Below are 26,095 nucleotides of genomic sequence, written 5' to 3'. Positions count from 1 at the left end.
ATCAATCAGTTATATGGCGGCTATAGGATATAATCTATGAAAATTGGTAGGCCGGTTTGATTGGCCAAATAGAAAACCCTCAGAAAATCCAAATTTTAAAAACACTAAAGTTATGGCATTTCCGATCGTTCAGTTATATGGCAGCTATAGGATATAGTTGGCCGATCCTTATGAAATTTGGTAGGTCGGATTGATTGGCTAAACATAAAACCCATAGAAAATCCCAACTTCTTAAATTTACAACACCAATATTCTGTTAGTTATGGCATTTCCAATCGTAGTTATATCGCAGCTATAGGATATAGTCGGCCGCTCCTTATGAAATTTGGTAGGTCGGATTGATTAGCCAAATATAAAACCCATAGCAAATCCCAACCTCCTAACTTTACAAATACCAAAGTAATGGCATTTCCGATCAATCAGTTATATGGAGGCTTTAGGATATAGTCGTCTGATCCCTATGAAATTTGGTAGCCCGGATTGATTGGCCAATTATAAAACCCATAGAAAATCCTAACTTTAAAAACACTAAAGTTATTTCCGATTGTTCAGTTATATGGCAGTTATAGGATATAGTTCCGACTTATATGCTACGTGCAAAGGTAAGAAGGGTGTGTGCAAAGTTTCAATTCGATATCTTTAAAACTGAGAGAATAGTTCGCGTAGAAACAGACAGACGGACAGACAGACAGACGGACAGACAGACGGACAGACAGACGGACAGACAGACGGACATCTTATATCAAGTCAGGACGCGATCCTGATCAAGAATACTTTATACTTTATAGGGTCGGAGACGTCTCCTTCACTGCGTTGCACACTTTTGCCCAACATTATAATACTCTCCTCTGTTGGTCCGTCTGTCCTATATCATATAGCTCTCATTAGAACAATCGGAAAAAACAATTCCAAAACAAATTAAAACTTTGCTGTTTCTAATTTTTCTTTTGTTCTGTTGGATTTGATAACATTTAAATATTATGGAATTACGGTTTTATTTAAATTAAAATCGGACAACAATATCAAATAGCTGCCATTGAAATAAAGACAAGATGCAGCGCAAAGTCAACTCAGCTTCACTGTTTTTCGTAATATAGGCATATAAATCGAAATGTAGTCGATTTGTTATAACTGCAAGGATATATCAACTTCGGCCTGGCGAAATTGGCTTCCTTTCTTGTTTGAAATTATTTCATCTTTATTCAATTTTTCAAAGACTTTCGTTATCGTTCAAAACGAGGAATTTTTCTTTTATATTTTCATATACATATAAGGAAAAAATTTAAAAATTTATTTTAGCTTCTCGTATACCAAAGAAAGAAATATAGCTTGTAAGAAACTATCTATTAATTTGGCAAGAATTTATTTTTTATGTAGTCAATGTCATTTTTATGAAAAACTAAAAACTCCTGTTAGCTGTTTATACATTATTAATTAGTGGTCGGTTTGTGTAGACTTTGTGGACTTTAAAATCAATTCAAAGTAACCTGTCTGTTTGTGTTGAAGCAAATGTGCGGTGGTGCTGAAAGGAAAATTCACTACGCAACTATTTTGCATGCAAAGTCACGTTTTACTGCAGCTAGAGCGGTTCTCGTTGCTGCTGCTAGTTAACTTTTGAGCTTACCTGAGGACAGTGAGGAGAACAGCTAGATATGAAATGGTGGAGCATAGCACATGAGCGGTTCTCGTTGCTGCTGCTAGTTAACTTTTGAGCTTACCTGAGGACAGTGAGGAGAACAGCTAGATATGAAATGGTGGAGCATAGCACATGCCGAACTTTGAGGTCATAAAAACTATTACGAGCACAACATAGCATGTGACGAAAGGGGAGAATGCGAAGAAGCGATACGGAAAGTCGGGTCAAAATGAAATTTATGCACGTTTTGATTGCACACACATTATGGAAATCCTATTGGACGCAAATTTAAACTGCCCGCTGAGCGAAAGGAGAAAAGAAACCGATAGAGTCTTTTAAGCATGCTATGCGCAGCGTAAAGGTACATATCACCGAATTATTTTTAGTTCGCGAACTCAATTTCACATTTCGTATTTAAAAATTTTCCAATTGGAAAATCAAAAAATTAATAAAAAACATTGTATTTAGCTGTTTTTTTTATTTATTAAAATATTCCGTTGAGTTAAAGTAATATCATAAAAAATATCATAAAGCTGCCATAGAAACGATACCAAAATGCAGCGCAAAATCGACATAGCTTCATTGTTTTTAGCAGGTATAGAAATCGAAATGTAGTCGTTTTGTAATAACTGTAAGGGTATATAAACTTCGGCTTGCCTTTCTTGTTTGAAATGTAACTACTGCTGGTCGCTGTGTGAAATCGTTATCATTTGTATCTACTCACCTTGTAAGAGCCAAGGTTCTTCACCGAACAAGCCAATTTTACGTTGCGCCCCGCGGGCACCGTAATATTCTCGATGACATCTGTAAATTCCGGATCTTCACTAATGACTGTAAATACAAAATAAAATAAAGTGGATTGTTAACTAAGTAACTGCAGCGACTCAAAAAACGTATCTGCGTAATTTCCTACTGTAGTGTATATCTCAAAATTTGAAATAAAATATTTAGTCGATGCACCACTATTTATTATAATTGCTTTTTTTATGTTATTGATTGTTAGGTTGGCAATAAAAATCAAGTTAACAACACAGAGTACTGCACCATGAAATTTTAGCTTGATCTTCGCCTTCAGCTTTAGCTTAACATTTACTGTAAACGCAGTCTGAAATTTTAGGGGCAATTAGAAGTACGATTTTTACCTTAAACTTGAAACAGCTTTATCGTTCCTATGGTGGTTTAAAAGTACGTAGAGGTTTAAAAAATGCTCGGTAACTTTAATTTAATTTGATACTTAAGTGTATCAGGTTTTAATTTACTTGATATAGTCACACCAACACTCGGGCGGAGCCGAAGTTTATATACCCTTACAGAATATTCTGTAAATTATATTCTCCAAAATTATTCAAATGATGCATTCTTAATACTCATAAAAAATCGCAACTTACTAACTTTGAAAACACCAAAGTTATGCCATTTCCGATAGTTCAGCTATATGTCAGCTATAGGATATAGGCGGTCGATCCTTATGAAATTTAGTAGGTCGGATTGATTGGTCAAAAATAAAACCCATAGAAAATCCCATCTTCCTAACTTTACAAACACCAAAGTTATAACATTTCCGATCAATCAGTTATATCGCAGCTATAGGATATAGTCGGCCGATCACGGCCGTTCCGACTTATATACTGCGTAGAAAGGAAAGAAGGGTGTGTGCAACGTTTTAATTCGATATCTTCAAAACTGAGAGACTAGTTAGCGTAGAAACAGACAGACGGACATGCTTATAAAAACTTAGGACGCGATCCTGAGTAAGAATATGTATACTTTATAGGGTCGGAGATGTCTCCTTCTCTGCGTTGCACACTTTTGACCAAAATTATAATACCCTCTGCAAGGGTATAAAAAGTATACACATATCACACATTATCTCTAGAAACGTCCCAATTCCCAAATATTTGGAAGGAATCATTTGTTATTCCTCTTTTCAAAAAAGGGAACAAGTTAGAAGCCAGTAACTACAGAGGTATTTCTAAGTTGTCAGCTATTCCTAAGCTTTTTGAAAAAATTATTACTCCTCATTTGCAGCACTTTTGCAGATCAATTATTTCTCCGTGTCAACACGGATTTATTAAACGTAGATCCACAATTACAAACCTTCTAGAGCTCACTACATTTGTGATAAAAGGCTTCAATAGTAGTTTTCAAACAGATGTCATTTACACTGACTTTAGTAAAGCATTTGACTCTGTAAATCACTTACTTCTTATTCATAAACTTGACCTTTTAGGTTTTCCAGTTGATCTGCTTAATTGGATTTCAAGTTATCTAAATGGCAGGTCACAAAGGGTCCTTTTTAAAAATTCAATTTCTGAAATTCTCCGTGTTACCTCCGGTGTCCCACAAGGGAGCCATCTGGGTCCGTTACTTTTTACATTATTTATTAACGATCTTCCCTCAATTATAAGTCATTCTCGCGTACTTATGTACGCAGCAGATGTTAAGTTGTGCCTGCAGTATAAGGACATTTCCTGCCATTTAGACTTGCAATCCGATCTAGATAATTTTCAAAACTGGTGCCGAGATAATTTACTAAATTTAAACGGCTCCAAGTGCAAGCTGGTGACTTTTTATCGGGCCAATCCGATATACGCGACTTACACGTTAAGTGGCAGCTCTTTGGATAGAATAACTCTTGTAAACGATCTTGGCGTTCTCTTGGACCCTAAACAAAAATTTTCTAATCACATTTCGTCCATGGTTAATAAAGCCAGAGGAGTGCTTGGATTTATTAAAAGGTGGTCAAAAGAATTCGATGATCCTTATTTGACTAAAACTTTATTTATTTCGCTAGTCCGTCCGATTCTGGAGTATGGGTCTCCCGTCTGGAGCCCACAATACGGAATACATATTGGTCGTATTGAATCTGTACAAAAAAACTTCCTTCTTTTTGCTTTACGGCGCCTAAACTGGGATGCAAATCTTATCTTACCTTCTTATTCTAGTAGACTTCTTTTGATTAATTTACCATCCCTAGCCAACCGTAGAACGATGCTTGTATCTTTATTTATAACCTTATACATGGTGATATTGACTGCCCCGACTTGTTAAGTCGGCTAAACTTTTCTGTGCCAAGTAGATTAACTAGAAATTATATTCCCCTAATTTTAAATCATTGTAGATCTAACTATGCCTTGCATGAGCCTTTCAGAGTATTATGTTCTGACTATAATAGACTTTTTCCTGTAATATCAAATCTTGACTCTCTGCCGCTCCTAAAACGATTAATACTTGCTTCATTGGCACAAGATTGATCTAACTATTACTTTTTTTCCCGGAACCTTTACCTTTATTTTCCCATCTCGCGTCTATCCTATCGCGAATCGTGCCGTACGATACACGGCTCTGCCCCTCGGTCGGATGGGCGGGTAAGTGGGCCGTGGAACTCCGCGCAAAAAAAAAAAAAAAAAAAAAAATCAATAAATTTGACTATGACTTGCAATTACACACTTGCACAAATTTTGCCGATAAGAACGAAATCTTATTACGCTTGCTATACCCTTGCATTATAATTTTAGTGATCGTCTTTGACTATCAAAGTGAACGGTCGTGTTTTTTTTTCTGCGCTTCGAATTTTGTATTTTGTTTCGTTTATTCCCATCGGTGGGTTTTATCAAAACAATTTTAATTTTCTTCCGGTTATTCAAACATAAATTTAAACTCCGTTCGCTTCGCGAGTGCACTTGTAATAATACCAATAAATTTTTTTAGTTTTCGTAATTCTTATCTGTGTTTTCTTATCTTATATCCCCGCCGTTTCTCTTTTGTGCATGCACTTTAACTAATTTACGCTCCCGCTCTCTCTGCTTTGAAAGTTCTAAGCGTGCAGTTTCTGCGCTCTTGGGGTACTTATAACTGCTCGCTTATACATTTCAATTCCTTTTCTTGGTACAGTGGTTCCAATAAATAAAATGAATAATACAAATTTAGTCTGCTTCTGTAAGCCTCTTAATCAGGGCTGACCAGTCTAATATGACTTGCTGGCTGTGTGAAAATATGGTGCACACCAAGTGCGCCGGTTTTACTGGTGTTTCCTCGCTGTCGTTCGAAAACATGACGGCAAGCACAGATCAGGCAATAGCCGATTTATTTGCCCAATTTTTTCAAACGACTTACTCTACTTTAGATTATTCATCACAGCCTTATTCTTACACCATGTCCAAGTCAAACCTCATATTCTGTCCCACTTTAACAGAAAGCTCTCTTCTTTTGGATCTTCTTCGTATTAAGCCTGTTTATTCGCCAGGGCCCGATGGTATTCCTGGGTGCGTGCTTAGGTATTGCGCTAAGGCCCTCTGCAAACCTCTTCACAAGTTGCTTACCTTATCTCTAGAAACCTACCCATTCCCAAATATTTGGAAGGAATCATTTTTTATTCCTCTTTTCAAAAAAGGTAACAAGTTAGGAGCCAGTAACTAAAGAGGTATTTCTAAGTTGTCAGCTATTCCTAAGCTTTTTATACCCTTGCAGAGGGTATTATAATTTTGGTCAAAAGTGTGCAACGCAGTGAAGGAGACATCTCCGACCATATAAAGTATATATATTCATGATCAGGATCACCTCCTGAGTTGATATAAGCATGTCCGTCTGTCCGTCCGTCCGTCTGTCCGTCTGTCTGTCCGTCTGTCTGTTTCTACGCGAACTAGTCTCTCAGTTTTAAAGATATCGAATTGAAACTTTGCACACACCCTTCTTTTCTTTGCACGCAGTATATAAGTCGGAACGGCCGGGATCGGCCGACTATATCCTATAGCTGCCATATAACTGAACGATCGGAAATGCCAGAACTTTGGTGTTTGTAAAGTTAGAAAGTTGGGATTTTCTATGGGTTTTACATTTGGCCAATCAATTTGACGTACCAAATTTTATAAGGATCGGCCGACTATATCCTATAGCTGCCATATAACTGATTGATCGGAAATGCCATAACTTTGGTATTTGTTAAGTTAGGAAGTTGGGATTTTCTATGGGTTTTATTTTTGGCCAATCAATCCGACCTACCAAACTTCATAAGGATCGGCCGACTATATCTTATAGCTGCCATATAACTGAACGATTGGAAATGCCATAACTTTGGTGTTTTTAAAGTTAGGAAGTTGGGATTTTTTATGAGTATTAAGAATGCATCATATGAATAATTTTGAAGAATATAATTTACAGAGTATTCTGCAAGGGTATATCAACTTCTGCTCCGCCCGAAGTTAGCTTTCCTTTCTTGTTGAAAAAATTATTACTCCTCACCTTTGTAGATCAATCATTTCTCCGTGTTAATTTATTGAACGTAGATCCACAATCACAAACCTTCTAGAGCTCCCTACATTTGTGATAAAAGGCTTCAATAGTAGTTTTCAAACAGACGTCATTTACATTGACTTTAGTAAAGCATTTGACTCTGTAAATCACTTACTTCTTATTCAAAAACTTGACCTTTTAGGTTTTCCAGTTGATCTGCTTAAATGGATTTCAAGTTATCTAAATGGCAGGTCACAAAGGGTCCTTTTTAAAAATTCAATTTCTGAAATTCTCCGTGTTACCTCCGGTGTCCCACAAGGGAGCCATCTGGGTCCGTTACTTTTTACATTATTTATTAACGATCTTCCCTCAATTATAAGTCATTCTCGCGTACTTATGTACGCAGATGATGTTAAGTTGTGCCTGCAGTATAAGGACATTTCCTGCCATTTAGACTTGCAATCCGATCTAGATAACTTTCAAAACTGGTGCCGAGATAATTTACTAAATTTAAACGGTTCCAAGTGCAAGCTGATGACTTTTTATCGGGGCAATCCGATATACGCGACTTATACGTTAAGTGGCAGCTCTTTGGATAGAATAATTCTTGTAAAAGGCGTTCTCTTGGACACTAAACTAAAATTTTCTAATCACATTTTGTCCATGGTTAATAAAGCCAGAGGAGTGCTTGGATTTATTAAAAGGTGGTCAAAAGAATTCGATGATCCTTATTTCACTAAAACTTTATTTATTTCGTTAGTCCGTCCGATTCTGGAGTATGGGTCTCCCGTCTGGAGTCCACAATACGGAATAGATATTGGTCTTATTGAATCTGTACAAAAAAACTTCCTTCTTTTTGCTTTACGGCGCCTAAACTGGGATGCAAATCTTAACGCGAATCGTGCCGTACGATACACGGCTGCGCCCCTCGGTCGGTTGGTCGGGTAAGTGGACCGTAGGACTCCGCGGAAAAAAAAAAAAAAAGTTTGCAACGAATTGAAGGAGACTTTTCCGACCCTATGAAGTATATATCTTCTTGATCAGAATCACCAGGACAGTCGATCTAGCCATGTCCGAATGTCCGTCTGTCCGTTTCTAGTTTTGCAAACTAGTCCCTCAGTTTTAAAGCTATCTGCTTGAAACTTTCCCAAAAGTTGGCTTTCTATTGCAGGTAGAATATGAGTCGGAACGAGCCGGATCGGGCGACTACATCATATAGCTCCCATTGGAACAAACGAAAAAAAGAATTTTAAAATATTATAACTTTCTTTTGAATTATTTTTTTTGTTCTTTGTGACTTGGTTATATTTAAATATTATGGAATTTTGGTTTAAATTAAATTAAAATCGGATAACAATATCAAATAGCTGCCATAGCACTATGGGGTTTTTGACCACTTTATGTGGCATTTAGTCATTTTTTAAAAGTGCTCTAATTAAAAAAAAAACAAGAAAGGAAAGCTAACTTCGGGCGGAGCCGAAGTTGAAATACCCTTGCAGAATATTCTGCAAATTATATTCTCCAAAATCATTCATAATGCATTCTTAATACTCATAAAAAATCCCAACTTCCTAACTTTAAAAACACCAAAGTTATGGCATTTCCAATCGTACACTTATATGGCAGTTATAGAATATAGTCGGCCGATCCTTATGAAATTTGATATGTCGGATTGATTAGGCAAAAATAAAACCCATAGAAAATCCCAACTTCCTAACTTAACAAACACCAAAGTTATGGCATTTCCGATCAATCAGTTATATGGCAGCTATAAGATATAGTCGGCCGATCCTTATGAAATTTGGTACGTCGGATTGATTGGCCAAATATAAAACCCATAGAAAATCCCAACTTCCTAACTTTACAAACACCAAAGTTATGGCATTTCCGATCAATCAGTTATATGGCAGCTATAAGATATAGTCGGCCGATCCTTATGAAATTTGGTACGTCGGATTGATTGGCCAAATATAAAACCCATAGAAAGTCCCAACTTCCTAACCTAACAAACAGCAGAGTTATGGCATTTCCGATCAATCAGTTATATGGCAGCTATAGGATATAGTCGGCCGATCCCGGCCGTTCCGACTTATATACTGCGTGCAAAGGAAAGAAGGGTGTGTGCAAAGTTTCAATTCGATATCTTTAAAACTGAGAGACTAGTTCGCGTAGAAACAGACAGACGGACAGACAGACGGACAGACGGACAGACGGACAGACGGACATGGCTATATCAACTCAGGAGGTGATCCTGATCAAGAATATATATACTTTATAGGGTCGGAGATGTCTCCTTCACTGCGTTGCACACTTTTGACCAAAATTATAATACCCTCTGCAAGGGTATAAAAATGGGAATGCATTAACAGAACATCAAACTGTTATGCCTCATACTCAAAATGTTAATACTTAACAGCATATGTTAGCATAACAGCTGTAAAGTCAGCTGTTGCATGCGAAAGTACCAGCGCTAAGTTTGCAATTTTTTCAAGGCGTTCTTTGAAATTAATTTATTCGTGTAAAACACCATTTGAAAAGAAAAAAACAAATGTAAACTGATCTCACAGGCTTGTACTATATGTTAAATGTATTAATTGTTTAAATTATGCGTGTTTATACTAATATTTTGTCACTTTATAAATGCACCTTAAGCTGAATTTTGAGGAACAAATTTCAACTTTGGGAAGAGTTTTGAAATAGAAGTTTGCATTAGTTTTCAATGCGTCCAAGTGTATGTTGTAGCCTTGTCAATTCTGAGCAAAAATATGTTAGTCTTATTGTGCACTTTTCCGCACTATTGGTGCAATTTGAATTTTTCTTAGATAACCTCACTTTCTCCAACGCCGACTTGGTTGCTGTTTGGAATAGCGGGAAGGGCCGGCTTGAGCAAGAAAAAGCTATAAAATGTTTGATGAACAAATTATTTATAATATGAGGATCATTTTTAAATGTTTGTCCTGTCAGTTGCCCGTCAATTTGGACAAATTCGAATCATTTTGCCTACAAACTGGCGAATTGTTAGTCGATATGTACCGTGGCTGCCGATGAGTTTTGAGTTTGACGAAATTTTTTCTTTTCGCTTTTGTTGCACTTATTATCATCATCTTTTATAGGCATGGACCAACAAATTTCACCTCTTTAAATTTCATTAATTTTTTTTTAGTTTTAACCGATCGTTCCTATGGGAGCTATAGGATATTGTTTCCTGATCGAAACGATTTTCACACTATATGTGCCTAGGGACAAATAATGACGATTGGTAAAGTTTCATGACGATATCTCCAAAACTGACCGAGTTATTAATTAATGCCACAAAAACAGGTCATGCATAGAAACGATGGCAAAATGCAGCGAAAAATCGACATAGCTTCACTGTTTTTCGTAATATAGGCATAAAAATCGAAATGTGGTAGATTTGTAACAACTGCAAAGGTATATAAGCTTCAGCTTGCCGAAGTTTGCTTCCTTTCTTGTTTTAATTTACTTATGTTTTACTACTTTAGGACCCCTATTAGTTTCTTGCCAGTGGTTTTTGTATTTGTTTTATCGCTTCTGTCTTTTGAATGGATTTACATCCATACCATAAATAAATATTTCAGCATGTGTTTTACCTGTGGCATCATGAGTGTTATATATGTATATATATATGTTATATATGTATATAACAAAATTGTGTCTACAATGTGGACTCCACATATGAATTTTATAACTAGGTTTTTGGCCAAAGTTTTAGTCTTGTCACTGTAAATTATTTTATTAATAGTTTTCTTAAAGTAGTGAGAACGCTCTTCAGTGTCTTGATTCAAATATAAGTTGGTGATTAAAAACGTTGACATATCGTTCGGTAATTTGCATGCAATCACCAATATCTTATTGTGCACTATGCACTGGTGCTGCATTAGTATCTACATCGTCTTCATTTTGAAATACTTCTTTAATTTTGTTTCCTTTAGATTCCTTTTTTGTAATCCTTGACAAAGCATCTGCTAAGTAATTTTCTTTTCCCTAAATGTACTTTATTTCATAATCAAACTTTCTAAGTTTTATTTTCCAAAGTTTTAATTTTATATTAAGTTATTTTATGTTATGTAACCAAACAAGCGGTCCAAACGGTTGCCCATACAATGGCTAATATTTATTTTTTAATACTACTACTGGCAAAACAAATTGGTTTACCTTCTTGAGATAATACAGCACCTAATGCATAATTGCTTGCATCTGTTAGATCGAATTTCTTTTAAAAATCCGGATATATGTGAATTGGATCGTTACTAATTAAAGTTTTTAATTTTTTAAAGGCTTCATTGTAACTAGGATCGTTTATATTTATTTTAGCTCCTTATTTAAGTCATTGGTATTGCAATTTTGGCAAAATCTTTTATAAATTTACCAGAAAGTCCACAAAGGCCTAAAAATGATTTTCTTTGTTTTGAAGAAATTGGGATTTTAAAATCTTAAAATTTATTTGAATTTGCTTTGACACCCTCATTAGTAATTATGTAACCTACAAATTCATTTTCCCGTTTCATAAATTCACATTTATCTAATTCAAGCTTAAGATTTGATCTGCGAAGACGTTCGAATACTTTTTTTAGAAGAGGTTAAAAGAGGTTGAAAATATAATAATGTCGTCTAAATATTCTAGACAATGGGTACCTATTATCACTAACCATACAACATTGTTAAATAAATCACCTTGGCTTAGCAAGAAGTTTACGCAAATGCGAAGCCCATAGTTTATAAGAAATATAAAAATCTTTAACTGGTTTTTATACCCTTAATATTATAATTTCAGTCAACATTTTGATATGCCGTGAAGGGTGCATTTACTACCCTATAAAGTGTATGTATATATTCATTATCATTCTGTCCAAGCGCCCACCTATACGTTTCTACGCAATATCCCTTTCCCCCAGTTTTAAAGCAATTTGCGTGAAAATTTTATTTCTGTTGCAGGTAGTATATAAGTCGGAACGGGCCGGATCTGCGTAAATTTAATTTTTATCCCTTTTCGCTTTTGTTTGAAAATAAATTATTTTTATTTATTTTTTTTTTTTGTAACTTTGCTTTTATTTATTGCATCTTCTCTTAATTTTGAGACTAACAATAAGTTTACGAATCTTAACATTAAAATTTAACTAACAGAATAATTAGACTGCATTCTGGTTGCGCGTCCCTCGGTCGCTGGGTGGGTAAGTCATTGCGACGAAGGCGTGATTGGTTGATCAACCTTGTAAATCCTCTCGCCGGGTGGTTAGGGTGCAGCGATAGCTTGGTAAAGTACTTTTCCTTCTGTTCTGCGATCACTTCTTTCACTGGTAGAATGTTTAAGTCGCGATGTATGTTTTCGTTGCGAACGTACCACGGTGCCCCGGTGATTGTTTTCAAGATCTTCGACTGAGCTCGCTGGACTTTGTCAATATTGCTATTGCTGGCATTCCCCCATAACAGAGAGCCGTACAGCAGCACTTTATATTCAAGACTAAGGGGAGACCGAGCGTTGATAAGCCAATGAAGCCTACTGGTTTTTAGCTTTAGGTGTGTTCTTTTAGCTTCAATGTGCCGGCGCCATGTGAGTCTTCTGTCGAGGTGTGCTCCTAGATATGTCACTTCGTTTGCTTGCGGGAGTAGAGTATGGTTTAACATGAGCGGTGGGCAGTTTTGCCTGTTCAGGGTGAACGTAACGTGCTTGCATTTTTGTGCGTTCACTTTAATTCGCCAATCTGATAGCCACTTTTCAACATCGACCAGATGAAGAGCAAGCTGCGCAGTTGCTTGCATCGGGCATTTTGATCGGCTGAGAATGGCTGTATCATCAGCAAACGTAGATGTTGTTAGTCGTGTGCTTGTTGGGATGTCTGCTGTGTAGAGGACGTATAATGTTGGCCCAAGCAAGCTTCATTGAGGAACTCCAGCTCCAATAGTGAAATTGTCAGTTATAGCAGTGTTGCATCTCACAGCAAATTTTCTGTCGTAGAGGTAAGACTCTAAAAGCTTATGGGTGTTGTAAAAGAGCATTGTCTTGATCTTGTACATTAGACCTTCTAGCCAAACTTTATCAAATGCTTGAGAGACATCTAAAAATATGGCAGTACAGTACTCTCGTTTTTCGAACGCGTCTATACGACATGGGAATTGTGTGGTCTTTTCCCGGCTTTACTATCATTATTATAATCGACTCTTTCCATCTCACTGGAAAGTGGCCAAGTTTTGCGATGGCAAACGTCGCATTATGGGAGCTCAATGATCATTTTGGGAGCTATGAGGTCACAGCCCGGGGATTTTTTCGGATTCAGCTGATTTTTGATGATGTTAACGATTTCGTTTGGGCGAAACTCAATTGGCTCAAGTTGAAGCTGAGGCTCATATGGTAAAGTCGGATTTGGATTTGGTTGGAAGACATTTTTAAGGTGGTTGGCAAACGTGCTGGCTCTGTCTGCATCGCTGCGCGCCCAGCCGCCTGTGGGATTTTTAATAGGCATCACGGTTACTTTCGATGAGCTTAGAGTTGGGTGAGCTCTCCATAGTGAGTGTTTTGTACTAGATGTTGACAATTGCTCTATGTAGCGTCGGTGGACATGTGCTTCTTCTTGCTGTAAAGCTTTTGTGAGTTGACGTGGGGCATATTTTATGCTTTGCCAAGGAGATGGCGATCTGTGGAGTTGCCACGTCGCTTTTCGAGAACTAGATGTTCTATTTGTAGATTTGTCTTCTTTTGGTTGCTTTGTGTACTTGTAGTTTGGGGTGTTGAAACTCGAGCTGCAGAGACGAGTACAGACTCCAGTGTATTAACAAATCTGTCTACGTTGACTTCATCGTTGAGATGAGGACTTAGCTCTATGTGTGAGCTAATGTATTTCTTGTACTTAACCCAATTGGTTTTCTGTGATGTGAATTTATACGATTGCTCCAGTGCGCCTGGATGTCGGAGAAGAATAAACAGGACAGGCGAGTGATCAGATGAAAGATTCGAGAGGCATTCGGCGCTTATCAGATTTTTAGCAATGTTTTTGGTAATTGCAAAGTATATTAAATCGGGTAGTTTCTTTGGGTCTGCCGGCCAGTATGTTGGTCTGCCAGGACAAACATAGTCCAGCTTGTTCTTGGCTTTTATAATTGCATTAAAGAGCTGTTTTCCTTTTGGAGTCACGAGACGTGATCACCAGTGTGTGTGCTTGGCATTGTAGTCCCCTGCTGCTATGAAGTGGTCTCCTAGTGAGTTGAAAAACTGCATAAACTCATCTTCAGCTATAATGAAGCGAGGGGGGCAGTATACGGCGGCTAGGGTAAGTTGGTTGCCAGTATTTATTTGTATATTTATATATGTGGCCTGTAAGTAATTTTTAGCAAATTTTTTATGATAGTGGTGCTTAATACGGCTTCTGATTAGAATTCCAATCCCACCATGTGCTTTACCATCTGGATGATTTGTTTCGTAGAATGAATAACCTCGTAGTTGAAAATTGTACTTGTTTGTAAGGTGTGTTTCTGAAAGCATCATTACGTCGATATGGTTGTCGAGTAGAAATTGAGCTAACTCAAGTTTATGCTGTGGGACGCCGTTAGGGTTCCACGTAGATATCCTTAGGGAAGTCATTATTTGGATTGTTGTGAAACCAGCCTTTGAAACAATAGATTTTGGTTTCGCATTAAATCTTGCATAGTTGTGCGCATAAACGACATAAACTCCGTAAGGCTTTGTTGCAGGCTGTATATCATATCTTCAACGTTGCTTTTTGACTGCTCCGGGAATCGTTGCTGTTGAGCCGTGTTTGGTTCTTGGTATGCTGATTACAGAAATGAACTTTTTGAGACAGGGTTAGCCAGTCCTGATTTTAAAGCGCTTGCGTAATTCATATTTATACCCTTGCAGAGGGTATTATAATTTTGGTCAAAAGTGTGCAACGCAGTGAAGGAGAATCTCCGACCCTATAAAGTATATACATATATTCTTGATCAGGATCACCTCCTCTGTCCGTCCGTCCGTCTGTCCGTCTGCCTGATTCTATGCAAACTAGTTTCTCAGCCATATAATTCAACGATCGGAAATGCCATAACTTTGGTGTTTGTTAAGTTGGGATTTTCTATTGGTTTTATTTTTGGCCAATCAATTCGACCTACCAAATTTCATAAGGATCGACCGACTATATCCTATAGCTGCCATATAACTGAACGATTGGAAATGCCATAACTTTGGTGTTTTTAAAGTAAGGAAGTTTGGATTTGTTATGAGTGTTAAGAATGGATCATATGAATAATTTTGGAGAATATAATTAAAATTTACAGAATATTCTGCAAGGGTATTTCAGCTTCGGCTCCGCCCGAAGTTAGCTTTCCTTTCTTGTTTTGAGTAAAACTTTACTTATTCTCTCTAGTCTGTTGGTTTAACCAATAGATGGTAATCAGTTTTTTTTTGCCGTCCAGCACTTCGTCAGCCATGTAAAAAGAAATGGTGGTGTTTAAGGGGCTTGTCATTGCTCGTTTGTTATTCAGCCTTAAGGCTTCTAACATTTGAAGATTACAAAACAAACAAGAAAGGGAGCAAACTTCGGCAAGCCGAAGTTTATATACGCTTGCAGTTATTACAAAACGACTACATTTCTGTAGAAATTGCTAAAAACAATGAAGCTTTCTCGATTTGGAGTTGTATTTTGCCATCGTTTCTATATCAACTACATCATATTGTTGTGCGATTTTAACAAAACTAAAAGCGTAATTTTGATATAGTAAATAATAACTATATCTCAAAGGAATATTTTGACAAATAGAAAAACATCAAAACTGAGGGACTAGTTTGCCTAGAAACGGACGGACGGACAATCGGATGGACAGACGGACATGGCTATATAGACTCTCCTGGTGATGCTGATCAAGAATATATATACTTTATAGGAAATGTCTTCTTCGCTGCGTTGCAATTTTTTGACTGAAATTATAATACCCTCCGCAAGGGTATAAAAATAAATAATAAATATATATCTTGTTGGACGGCAGTAAACGGACTGACGATGCACTAGCATCACAGTATGCTTGTCAAATGACGAAATTTTATTCCAAAGTACATTTTTTTAAAAACACTGCTTTGACAACAGACACTTCAAACGTTTACACTTTTGAATCTTTTCACTAGCACCTAACGCACGTTCACCCAAAGTTAATTTCAGCAAACTAGCAACGCTTTGAAATTTTCCGTAACTGCCTTCGTCAATCAGATTTAAAATTCAGTTAAAATTCAAATATCGTATTTGCGGGAAAGAGCCTTTAAAAGATAGTATCAACTTCCTTGGCAAGACAAGTCTGCCGGTGTACAAAGAAATTAAAAAACAATACAATTGAAATTTAACAGCTTTTTTTTTTAATTTACTGATAATTATTTGCTAATTTAAAGTTCACAGCTGCAGTTTTACTGTGTTTTTTCGTACATTCTTGACCTAAAAAACATTTTGCTCTGACAAGAGGCACCATAGAGCGTATTAATGTTATTTTGTCCTCACATGTAAGCTCCTGGAATCGACTTTTGCGAGTTTTTTGATTTTTTCCCTCCATTTCTTATAATGTTCAGTAAGAAGCGCACGCCAAAAGATTACATTTTTTAATCTTTTCGCTAGGGTTCACCCAAAGTTCATTTCCGCAGACTGGCAACGCTATGCAATTTTCTGGTATTTTTTTCGTCGATCTGAGGACCGAGGTGAAAAAAAAAGTTGACGAAAAGTGAACGCCAGCTGTTTGCCTCTCGCTCTCCCTCATGACTGGCGGACAGTTTTTGTCGATCTGAGTACTAGGCTAAAGGGAGAAAAAATACGTTTTAGTTCAATTTGGCCCCGATAGCTTAACTTCTTCTCGATTTATACTCGAAATATGGCATATTGATTTACTATAGTGGGCAACTACAACAGGAACCAGTACCATAAAACAGGTGGCAAGTAAAGACGGAAGGATACGACTATGTACAGTGCAAAGACTGTAACGGAGATGTGAAGTTTCATACTGCTAGCGAACGAGGTCTTACATTTAAAGTGGTAGTGTCGTGCGATCAGTGTATGGATCGTAGCGTAAATTCGGGTCCTTTATTGTATTGGTCACATACAGAAGAGAATGGGAACGCGACTCCGAGATTGTGAGAACATGGAAACAGTTCAGCTGAAGAGTGGGAAAAAAAGGCAAAAGAAAACTCTCGGTGGAAAGGCAAACTGACAGGGAAAATGATCGATAAATTGACAGATTATTATGGTTTAATGCAATCTGGGCCACATTTGATCATTACTGCTCGACAGACAAGAATCCAAAACATGAAAAGTGCCCGATCGGACCAGAATCATGGTGCTCTTGCAGCGGGCTGCAGCTGCAAATGAGATATCTACGTATGAGCATGATTATCAACCATTTCCAGAAGATGTTGCTGAAACTATACGTCCCATCTATGAAGATCTTAGCACTGAAGAATTATTGGAACGATGTGTGGGTGGTTTTACACAAAATAACAACGAGAGCTACAATCAACTGATATGGAAGATCTCTCCAAAAGTACTTCCGTCTGGTTCAAAAACGTTGGAAACGGCTTCATATATATCTGCTGGCATGTATAATGAAGGCACAGCATCACTTCTATATTATATTAAAGCAATGGGGGTCTCAGCTGGGCCCAATGCGCATTCGTATGCCGGCAGAGAAGATGCACAGCGCATAAGGAGCACGCGGGAGGGAAGAAAGGCTCGCAGACAGCATCAAATTGAATTATTAGAAGCTGCTACTGCTGCAGATGGATTATTATATGGCCCTGGAATAGATGACTCAGTGAAAGTTTAAAAAAAACAAGAGAGAACGCTATAGTCGGGTGCCCCGACTATCAGATACCCGTTACTCAGGTAAAGGGAGTGCGAGGGAGATGGAGATAGAAACTTTGATCACGCATAACTTTTTAACGAATGGTCCGATTTGAAAAATTTCTTTTACATTTCGATAGGTATTGATAAACACAATAAAACTGCATTTTTACTTTTCCGAAATATTTAAATTTTTAAAATCGTATATAAGCGATTGTGGGCGTTAAAGGGGGCACCTTTTTGAAACAAACTTGCGCTGCGTAGGAACTCCTAGAATCTGCATGCCAATCCTCTAGCTTTTATAGTTTCCGACATCTCAGCGTTCATACGGACGGACAGACGGACATGGCTATATCGACTCGGCTAGTGACCCTGATCAAGAATATATATACTTTATAGGGTCGGAAACGCTTCCTTCTAGCTGTTACATACTTTTGCACGAATACAATATACCCTTTTACTCTACGAGTAACGGGTATAAAAATTAACTACATGTAAAGTGCTTTCAAAACTTTAATCGCGTTTTTCTCGAAACGGTGTTTTCAAAGTCGGTGAGCAAGATTTCTCAGAAACGGCTGAACCGATCGGCCTGAAATTTTTACACAAGCTTCCTAACTATATTTTTTAGTAATTAATTGAAGGATTTCCCGATCCGATGAAAATTTCTTATTTTTCTAAACAATTATAGAGCCGAATTTTGGTCGAAAATCGAACCTTTTGCTTTGAGTAGCCGCCATTTTGTCAAAAAAATTTTGTTTGCTAATTCCTTCGATTAATCACTTAATGAAATTTATTTGGTTTTTGCGTTTTAGATGATCCAGTCCAGAGATATCGTGCTCACGTCAAGAGGCCTTTTTTCCCGGATGATTATTTTTGGCAATAAAAAATATGTCAACATAGTTTAAGGTTGTCATAATATACCTGCCAAGTTTCAAATCAATAAACCAAATAGTTTGCTTAGAAAAAATTCTTGAAAAATGCCGTTTTTCGACCTCCTGACTGTATATAACCCTTTAAAACTTGTTGACATATCTAGATGGCTTCTTCTCCAGACGTAAAACTCATAACAAGATTATCTAATGGTGTTCAACTATGTCATGCTTTGCCCTTGGAAATAGATCTTTAAAGTCTACGGCGTTTAGATTCGTGACATAATTTGCCCAGAATGGCGAAAAAATTGCTCCGAAAATTAAGGACGTCATGGCGAAGTGTCTGATTAGTTGACTTGTATCTCCATGACGCCACAAGAACAGCTGTGCGTTTTGTTCGTTTTATCGTGTCTTTATCTGAGAAAACATCTCCCGAATATCTGGAGCTACACCTACTTTATTTTGCCTTAACTAGAGACTTTAAGTTGTCAGGACCTTTAAATAGCGCTTTGTTAAGCGACATACCTTAGACTTCAGCAGGAGCGTCGAACACAACTCGCATTTTTTGTGGTTTATGAACTGACTGTACTGCAAAGTGGGGAATGTATCAGACAGGATTAGAAACATCATTAATATCCGACCGACTGAGTTCGTGGGCATAACCTTTTTCGACATATTTGGCCATTTCTGTCTTGTATTTCTGAGTACATGCTGGATTAGCGTTCATCTTCTTTTCGATTCTGTAATGACCTGCAAATTGACCAATAATTACAAACCAACTGCACGCAATTACCCTGATATACAAACAATATTTATTATTTCTTCGGTGCGATCCGCAAGTTACAAGTGTATGTAAACGACTGCCTCAATGAGAGCCGCATTGCTCTCCGCTCTCAGCAACGCTCGCACTGACAGGCTGCCACATCCCTCCAATATTTTTCAGCTTCAGCTTCAAGTTCTGCTGTGCATCTGAAGGCTGCTCCACGGAGATATCGGGAATCGATTCGGCTTGCGGTAGCGGTGGTGGCTGTGTTCAAAGTGATGCACCATTTCCTTGCTCGCTGCCATCCAACTGTTGAGAAGATTCGATGTCCAAACTAGAACCCCCTGAGATCTTTTTAACATGACTTTATTTCTCAAATACGTTTTACCTCCTCCCGATATCTTTACTACGCTTCCATCTATTTCAATTACCTCAAAGACTGTTGTATCAAAATTAGGAGTTAACTTGTTAGAAAAATCACGTTCAATCACGTTCTTCAGCACTACTTTATCTCCCAGTTGTATTTCAGATTCCCTGGCTCTTCTAGTTTTGTCTGCCACCTCTTTTCCTTTTTCCTTATTAATACAATCCCTGCCTCTCTCTTCAAATTCTCCCACTTCCCCTACTATATCCCGAACTCCAGGAATCTTGTCTCTAATTGTGCGATTGAATATAAGCTCAGATGGTGGCGAGCCAGTAGTACCATGGGGAGTAACATTGTACATGTAGTATGTAGTATGAATTTTTGAATCTCATGTTTATAATTTTTGTCATTCACATGTGCTTTTTTCAACCGCTTTACTAATGACCTATTCATATTTTCTACCTCGCCATTAGCTTGAGGCCAATATGGAGGGGTCGTAATGAGGTCAATTCCATTCGTCTCACAATATTTTTTAAACTCCACACTCACATATTGTCTGCCATTGTCTGTTCTTAACTTCTTTGGATACCCCAATCTACTAAAAATTTCGGACATCTCTTCAATAAGCACATTCGATCCTATTGATTGTACAAATTTTACTTCTATGTATCTAGAATAGTAATCAATGAGAACTAGCAAATCAGTGGCTACCCTTACCCATGGCCTACTCGGAAATGCATGACACTTCATTGGGACTGGATTATCTGGTAAAGATACCAATATACAGTCACGACAATCCATGACAAATTTTTCTGCATCCCTGTCAATTTTTGGACACCATACTTTTGATCTCAGTCGCCTTTTCATTGCTGCTTCTCCAGGGTGTCCCTCACGAGCTAGTGTTAAAACTCTCTGTCGTAGTTGTTGGGGGATAATCAAACGGCTTCCTCTTAATAGAATATTACCAATACTCGACAGCTCCAGGCGAAACGGATAATATGGGCTAGTTGTTGCGGAATTCCAGCAGTCATTGTCCAGGCATGTTATGGCATCTTGAACTTCCTCGTCTCTTGTACTCATTTCGGAAATCTCGGATATATTTAAAGATGTGAGAGTAGAAATTTTCACCCCAATCAAATGATTTAGTACTTGAAATGTCACATATGCGTGAGATCGAGTCAGCAATATTTTCCTTCCCAGACTTATATATCACCTGGCTTCAATGGCGGCTGGGATGCGTCGCATTGGTTGTTTCACGGGCTTCACATCAATTGACAGACGAATAGATACATTGTTCCACTTTGGAAAAGGTTCCAACTTTTCGACTCTATTTATAGCTATGCCCAATCTCAACACGTTGAGTCAATCAAATTACATAAAAGGTTGCGATAGACTCAGCATTCCCTCCAACTGCAATTTGTGCTTCAAACACACATGAAATCCGTACCAACTGATCCGCAGCATATGCCCGAAATTGATTTGTTGACTCAGTTCGCAGACTTAATATAGCTGCTCCTTTTTCTTGTAGATAGTTCGAATCATGGTGACTTAATAAGTTATACTTGGATCCGGAATCGATGACCATGCTAATTGGTAAGCCACCAACTCGGCAAGAAATGACTTCGCCACAATCATTCGCAACTCGGAAACAGGAATTGTGAAATTGTTGACCACCACTCACTGCTCGGACCGGTGCTTCATCTACATAGCGCCGCTTTGCACCTCCACGATGATTTCCGCCGGATCTCTTCACAGTAGTCCGACATCTCTTAGCAAAGTGCCCGACTTTGGAACATCTGTTACATTTCGCATTTTTCGCTGGACAAAGCACATCTGCCACATCTGCCGCACTCTACTTTGGTGTTGTTCCATTTAGCCGTGCGCGATGCAATCTTATTGACCATAGAGCCTGAGCATCCATTTGATGACGTTGATGACATTAATTGCGTCTGCTTGCTAACCTGTTCTTCAATTAAACAAGCAGATATAACTCCCTCCAAGGACTGTTCAGTTGACAGCAACTTTTTCTCCAGCTCAGCCGGTGCCCAAGAATCAATTAGTTTATCCTTGAGACAGATCTCTTCTATTTCTGTTTTGGAAGTAGCAAAATTACACTTCCTCATCTGCTGACGCAATCGCATAAGAAACTAGGTGAAACATTCTCCATCCCGCGGTGTCATGCCACGGTACAAATGTCGCTCAAATACCGAATTGCGTATTATTTAACTTTTCCACCAAAGGTGTGTGTTCCTCCGGAATATAAGGCACCATCGCTTCTGGCAAGTTATACACAATCGACTGTGAGCCTCCCAAATGCAAAAGTGTATTGCGCTTTTTCAAATTTGAGCTGAGCGCCAAAGTGATTTGTCTATGCTATTGCATGGGAATGGCTTAAGTTCGGCCATTACTTTGTTTTTGTTTTTTTTTCTTATTCGATTTTCAATGTAACTTTGCAACTTTAGAGTGACCAACTATTACGAAGGCCGTAATAACGCTTTTTTTTTTTTTATTATTTTCCTAGGCTGTATTGAAACGGCCTCCATTAGGCTACATTTAAGTGGCCACTCTTTTTATTTCTTTTTTTTATCTTATCTTCTTATTTCCGTAGGCTGTATTAAAACTGCCACAATTAGGATACATTTAAGTAACCACACTCTTTTTTTTTTTAGTATTTCTTAGGCTACATTCAAGTGGCCACACCTTTTATCCTTTTTTTGTATGTATGTATATATGTACCAAAATAACACACATACAGCCGAAATTAATTTTATTCTTTATCGGTCTTTTTCTATTCTATTTAGTCTTTTTCTGTTCGGTTTTTCTCTCGTCGCCAATGTAATGACCTGCAAATTGCCCAATAATTACAAACCAACTGCACGCAATTACCCAGATATACAAACAATATTTATTATTTCTTCGGTGCGATCCGCAAGTTACAAGTTTATATAAACGACTGCATCAATGAGAGCCGGATTGCTCTCCGCTCTCAGCAACGCTCGCAGTGACAGGGTGCCACAGATTCCATACAATCTTTTCTCTGCATTTTGTATCTATTTAGCACTGTAACGTTTTCCTTCCACGGCAATCCGATTTTAATATGTTTCCCAGTTCGAATGGTTCTTTCCCCCATTAGTAAGTGAAGGCTCTTGTATAATCAATGGATTTTATGGGTGGCAAGTTACTAAAACCGAAGTTCTCAGTTTCTAAAAACTCTATCATCATATCTTGCCAACAGCATAACAACTGTCAATAACAACAAACGTGTTTTTATTTAGCTCCGCCGCGAAACTACAAATACTACACAAATAGCCGATTTCTATTTCGCGAAAAGACGCTCGTAGTGTACGCATGGGTACTTGTGCTCATGTGCTTTGAAAATGATCAATTATTAAGTGTTCTAATTACTAAGATAAGTGATAATACAGTTTGTTACAAATAAAGGCAACGTGTAAGAGCGTAAGCTCTGTAACAAAAGCAATAATGAGCAAGACTCGGCAGCAACAACAAGACGAACGTCGGCTCTCGTCAATCAGAAATAACGCTTACTTCTCCATAAGAGCGGAAGAGTTAACAGAACCGACAACAAATGCAACACTGCAAGCGAATACGGAGAGAGCACGCTCGCTCTCTCCCGGCTTATTATGTCCAAGCGGCACATCGCAAAATCAGCCGTGGAGTACCCAATGCCCGTCCCCCGACCCCTACAACATAACCAACGATCTGCTCATTACAACAATGACCAGCACAATGCCCTCGTTTAAAACGGTGACTTCGACTCTTATGACGTCAACAACCACCACAACAACCACATCAACTGCAGTTTATGTTTCGTCAGCTCTTGCTGACAAGCTAGCCCCTTTTGTATGCATACAACATATGTTGTATGGTTAGTGCCCCTACCCAACCCAGAAATACAAAAAATGTTAAGGGATCATTAATACAAAACAGGAATCGAAAACTAAGCCCACAAGCAGTTAAAAAATCAAATGCATCTAAAGTTAGCAAGAAAATTGGAAAAACTGTATCAAACAATGCGCTGACAAGTAATCAATTTTCTATTCTTAGTTATCCAAAAGCAACGAAGCAATTGGTTAATAAAATAACTGATCAAATTGGAGCAAACAAGTTCTATGTAAAGTCCATAAAAAGGGGTAACATCAACGAAAAAAGAATACAAGTGAATGACGAGCAAGATTACCGATCAGTGGCTAAAAAGTTGAAAAGGATTACAAGTAGTTATCAAAGGTATTGAAGCAACAGTCCCTATCTATGAGGTTATAGCTGGACTTAAAGAAAAGGGCTTTAACGTCAAACAGGTTAGGAATATATTAAATAAAAACAAAGTTCCACAGCCAATGTTTAAGGTAGAGTTGGAGCCGGAAAGTATGCACTTGAAAAACAATGAAGTTCACCCAATCTATAAGCTTCAATATCTATTGCACCGTAGGATCACCGTTGAGGAACCCCATAAGCGGAATGGGCCTGTGCAATGCATGAATTGTCAGGAATACGGCCACACGAAAACTTACTGCACTATACGCGCAGTCTGCGTTGCCTGCGGGGATGCACATTCAACTGAGGCCAGCCCTATAAAAAAAGAAGGACCGCACCTCCAAAAAATGTAGTAATTGTGGGGGAAACCCCAGTGCAAATTACAGAGGTTGTCCTATCTATAAAAAGTTGAAAAGTCGACTAGGCCAACATATAATTGCAGCTCGAAATCCTGTGACCCGAAAAAATTATCCATATATACCATCGACCACGACCCCGGGAGTTTCTTTTGCACAGGCCAAAAAAAGGCATATTTTCATGAATTTATTCTCACGATACGGTTAATGTCAGATCAATTATTTTATAAAAAAAACAAGAGAGAACGCTATAGTCGAGTGCCTCGACTATTAGATACCCGTTACTCAGCTAAACAACTTAATATAAATATGCCTTCTTGTATGTTTTTTTTTTTTTAACATAATGTGAAATATAGTGACCACAGGAAAAAAGGACAAAAAGTTCAAATTATCAATTTGAATTCGGCGATCTCTTAGTGCTGGCAGCTTTACAGCACGAGCATCAGCACCAGCGCTGCTTTAGCGCAGGCAGCTTTTGTCCTGCACCAGCAGCTGTGTTTATGTTTTTAAGTGCAATAAATTGACTAGAAATATTAAACATACATACTTATATTGGCTAAACACATACATTCTTAAATAGTATTATGTATATTAAAGTCTAAATGTTTGCACAACACGAGTAACGGGTATAGCGAATAGCTTTCTTTGAAAGGAGTTATCTTTGCCGGGCAATTGCAACTGTGTACAATGTAAATACATACATATGTATATGCTTACATACATACACACATACGCCATTGTTTGACTCAGACCTCCAATTTGGCTAACTAGATTTGATTTGCATAGTTCTTGGGATATAGTTCGGTATTGACAAATGAAAACCATCGCAATTTCCTTTAATAGAAATCCTTATCGAGAATTAACGATGACTCTGTTGAGCACCTTGGCCAGCTGTTCCAAAGTCATCCGTTAGATGGCGCCATGAAAGGCGGAAATGTAGGCGCTAGCCAGGATTAAGCGTTTAATGGGTTTTTGGGCGTTAGAGTGGGCGTGGCAAACGATAGGTATTGATGAAACAAATACATATCAATTAAAATTTTCATAGTAGCAGCAAAACTGTGGCCACAGCTTGTGGCTTGTGGGCGTCAGAGGGGGCGTGGCACCATTTTGAAACAAACTTGCGCTGCGTAGGAACTCCTAAAATCTACATGCAAAATGCCAATCTTCTAGCTTTTATAGTTTCCGAGATCTCAGCGTTCATACGGACAGACAGACAGACAGACGGACAGACAGACGGACAGACAGACGGACAGACGGACATGGCTAGATCGACTCGGCTAGTGATCCTGAACAAGAATATATATACTTTATAGGGTCGGAAACGCTTCCTTTTACCTGTTACATACTTTTGCACGAATACAATATACCCTTTTACTATACGTGTAACGGGTATAAAAATAAATGAGCCGTTCGCAGCAAAGGTCCGTAGGCGCCTCCAAGAAACAAGGTAGTTAATATGTTTCTAGAGGTAACTACGTGGATTTTTTTTTTTCTATTCTTGGATTTTTGGTAATACTTTAAAGTCAAAAACGTGATTTTAGCCTAAAACGTTCAATATATATGTGTTATTATAATATGAAAAACAAGAGAGAACGCTATAGTCGGGTGCCCCGACTATCAGATACCCGTTACTCAGGTAAAGGGAGTGCGAGGGAGATGGAGATAGAAACTTTGATCACGCATAACTTTTTAACGAATGGTCCGATTTGAAAAATTTCTTCTACATTTCGATAGGCATTGATAAAGACAATAAAACTGAATTTTTACTTTTCCGAAATAT

At 38.0% G+C, this 26,095-nt stretch overlaps 1 protein-coding gene across 2 annotated transcripts in view; it reads right to left on the bottom strand.

Annotated features, from left to right (window-relative positions):
* LOC108037158 (neurotrimin) overlaps positions 1 to 26,095 on the bottom strand; it is a 277,439-nt gene that overhangs the window by 106,090 nt on the left and 145,254 nt on the right. For both annotated transcript variants that reach the window (XM_044460759.1, XM_044460758.1), the window contains exon 3: positions 2,361 to 2,467. In XM_044460759.1, coding sequence (XP_044316694.1) covers positions 2,361 to 2,467 — 107 coding nt within the window. The remainder of the gene's footprint in view (positions 1 to 2,360; positions 2,468 to 26,095) is intronic.

This window comes from Drosophila rhopaloa, unplaced genomic scaffold (assembly GCF_018152115.1).
Source record: "Drosophila rhopaloa isolate 14029-0021.01 unplaced genomic scaffold, ASM1815211v1 contig_218, whole genome shotgun sequence".
Classification (NCBI taxonomy): Eukaryota; Metazoa; Arthropoda; class Insecta; order Diptera; family Drosophilidae; genus Drosophila; species Drosophila rhopaloa.
The sequence above is the reverse complement of the archived record's forward strand: the minus strand, read 5'-3'. Positions and strand labels throughout refer to the sequence as shown.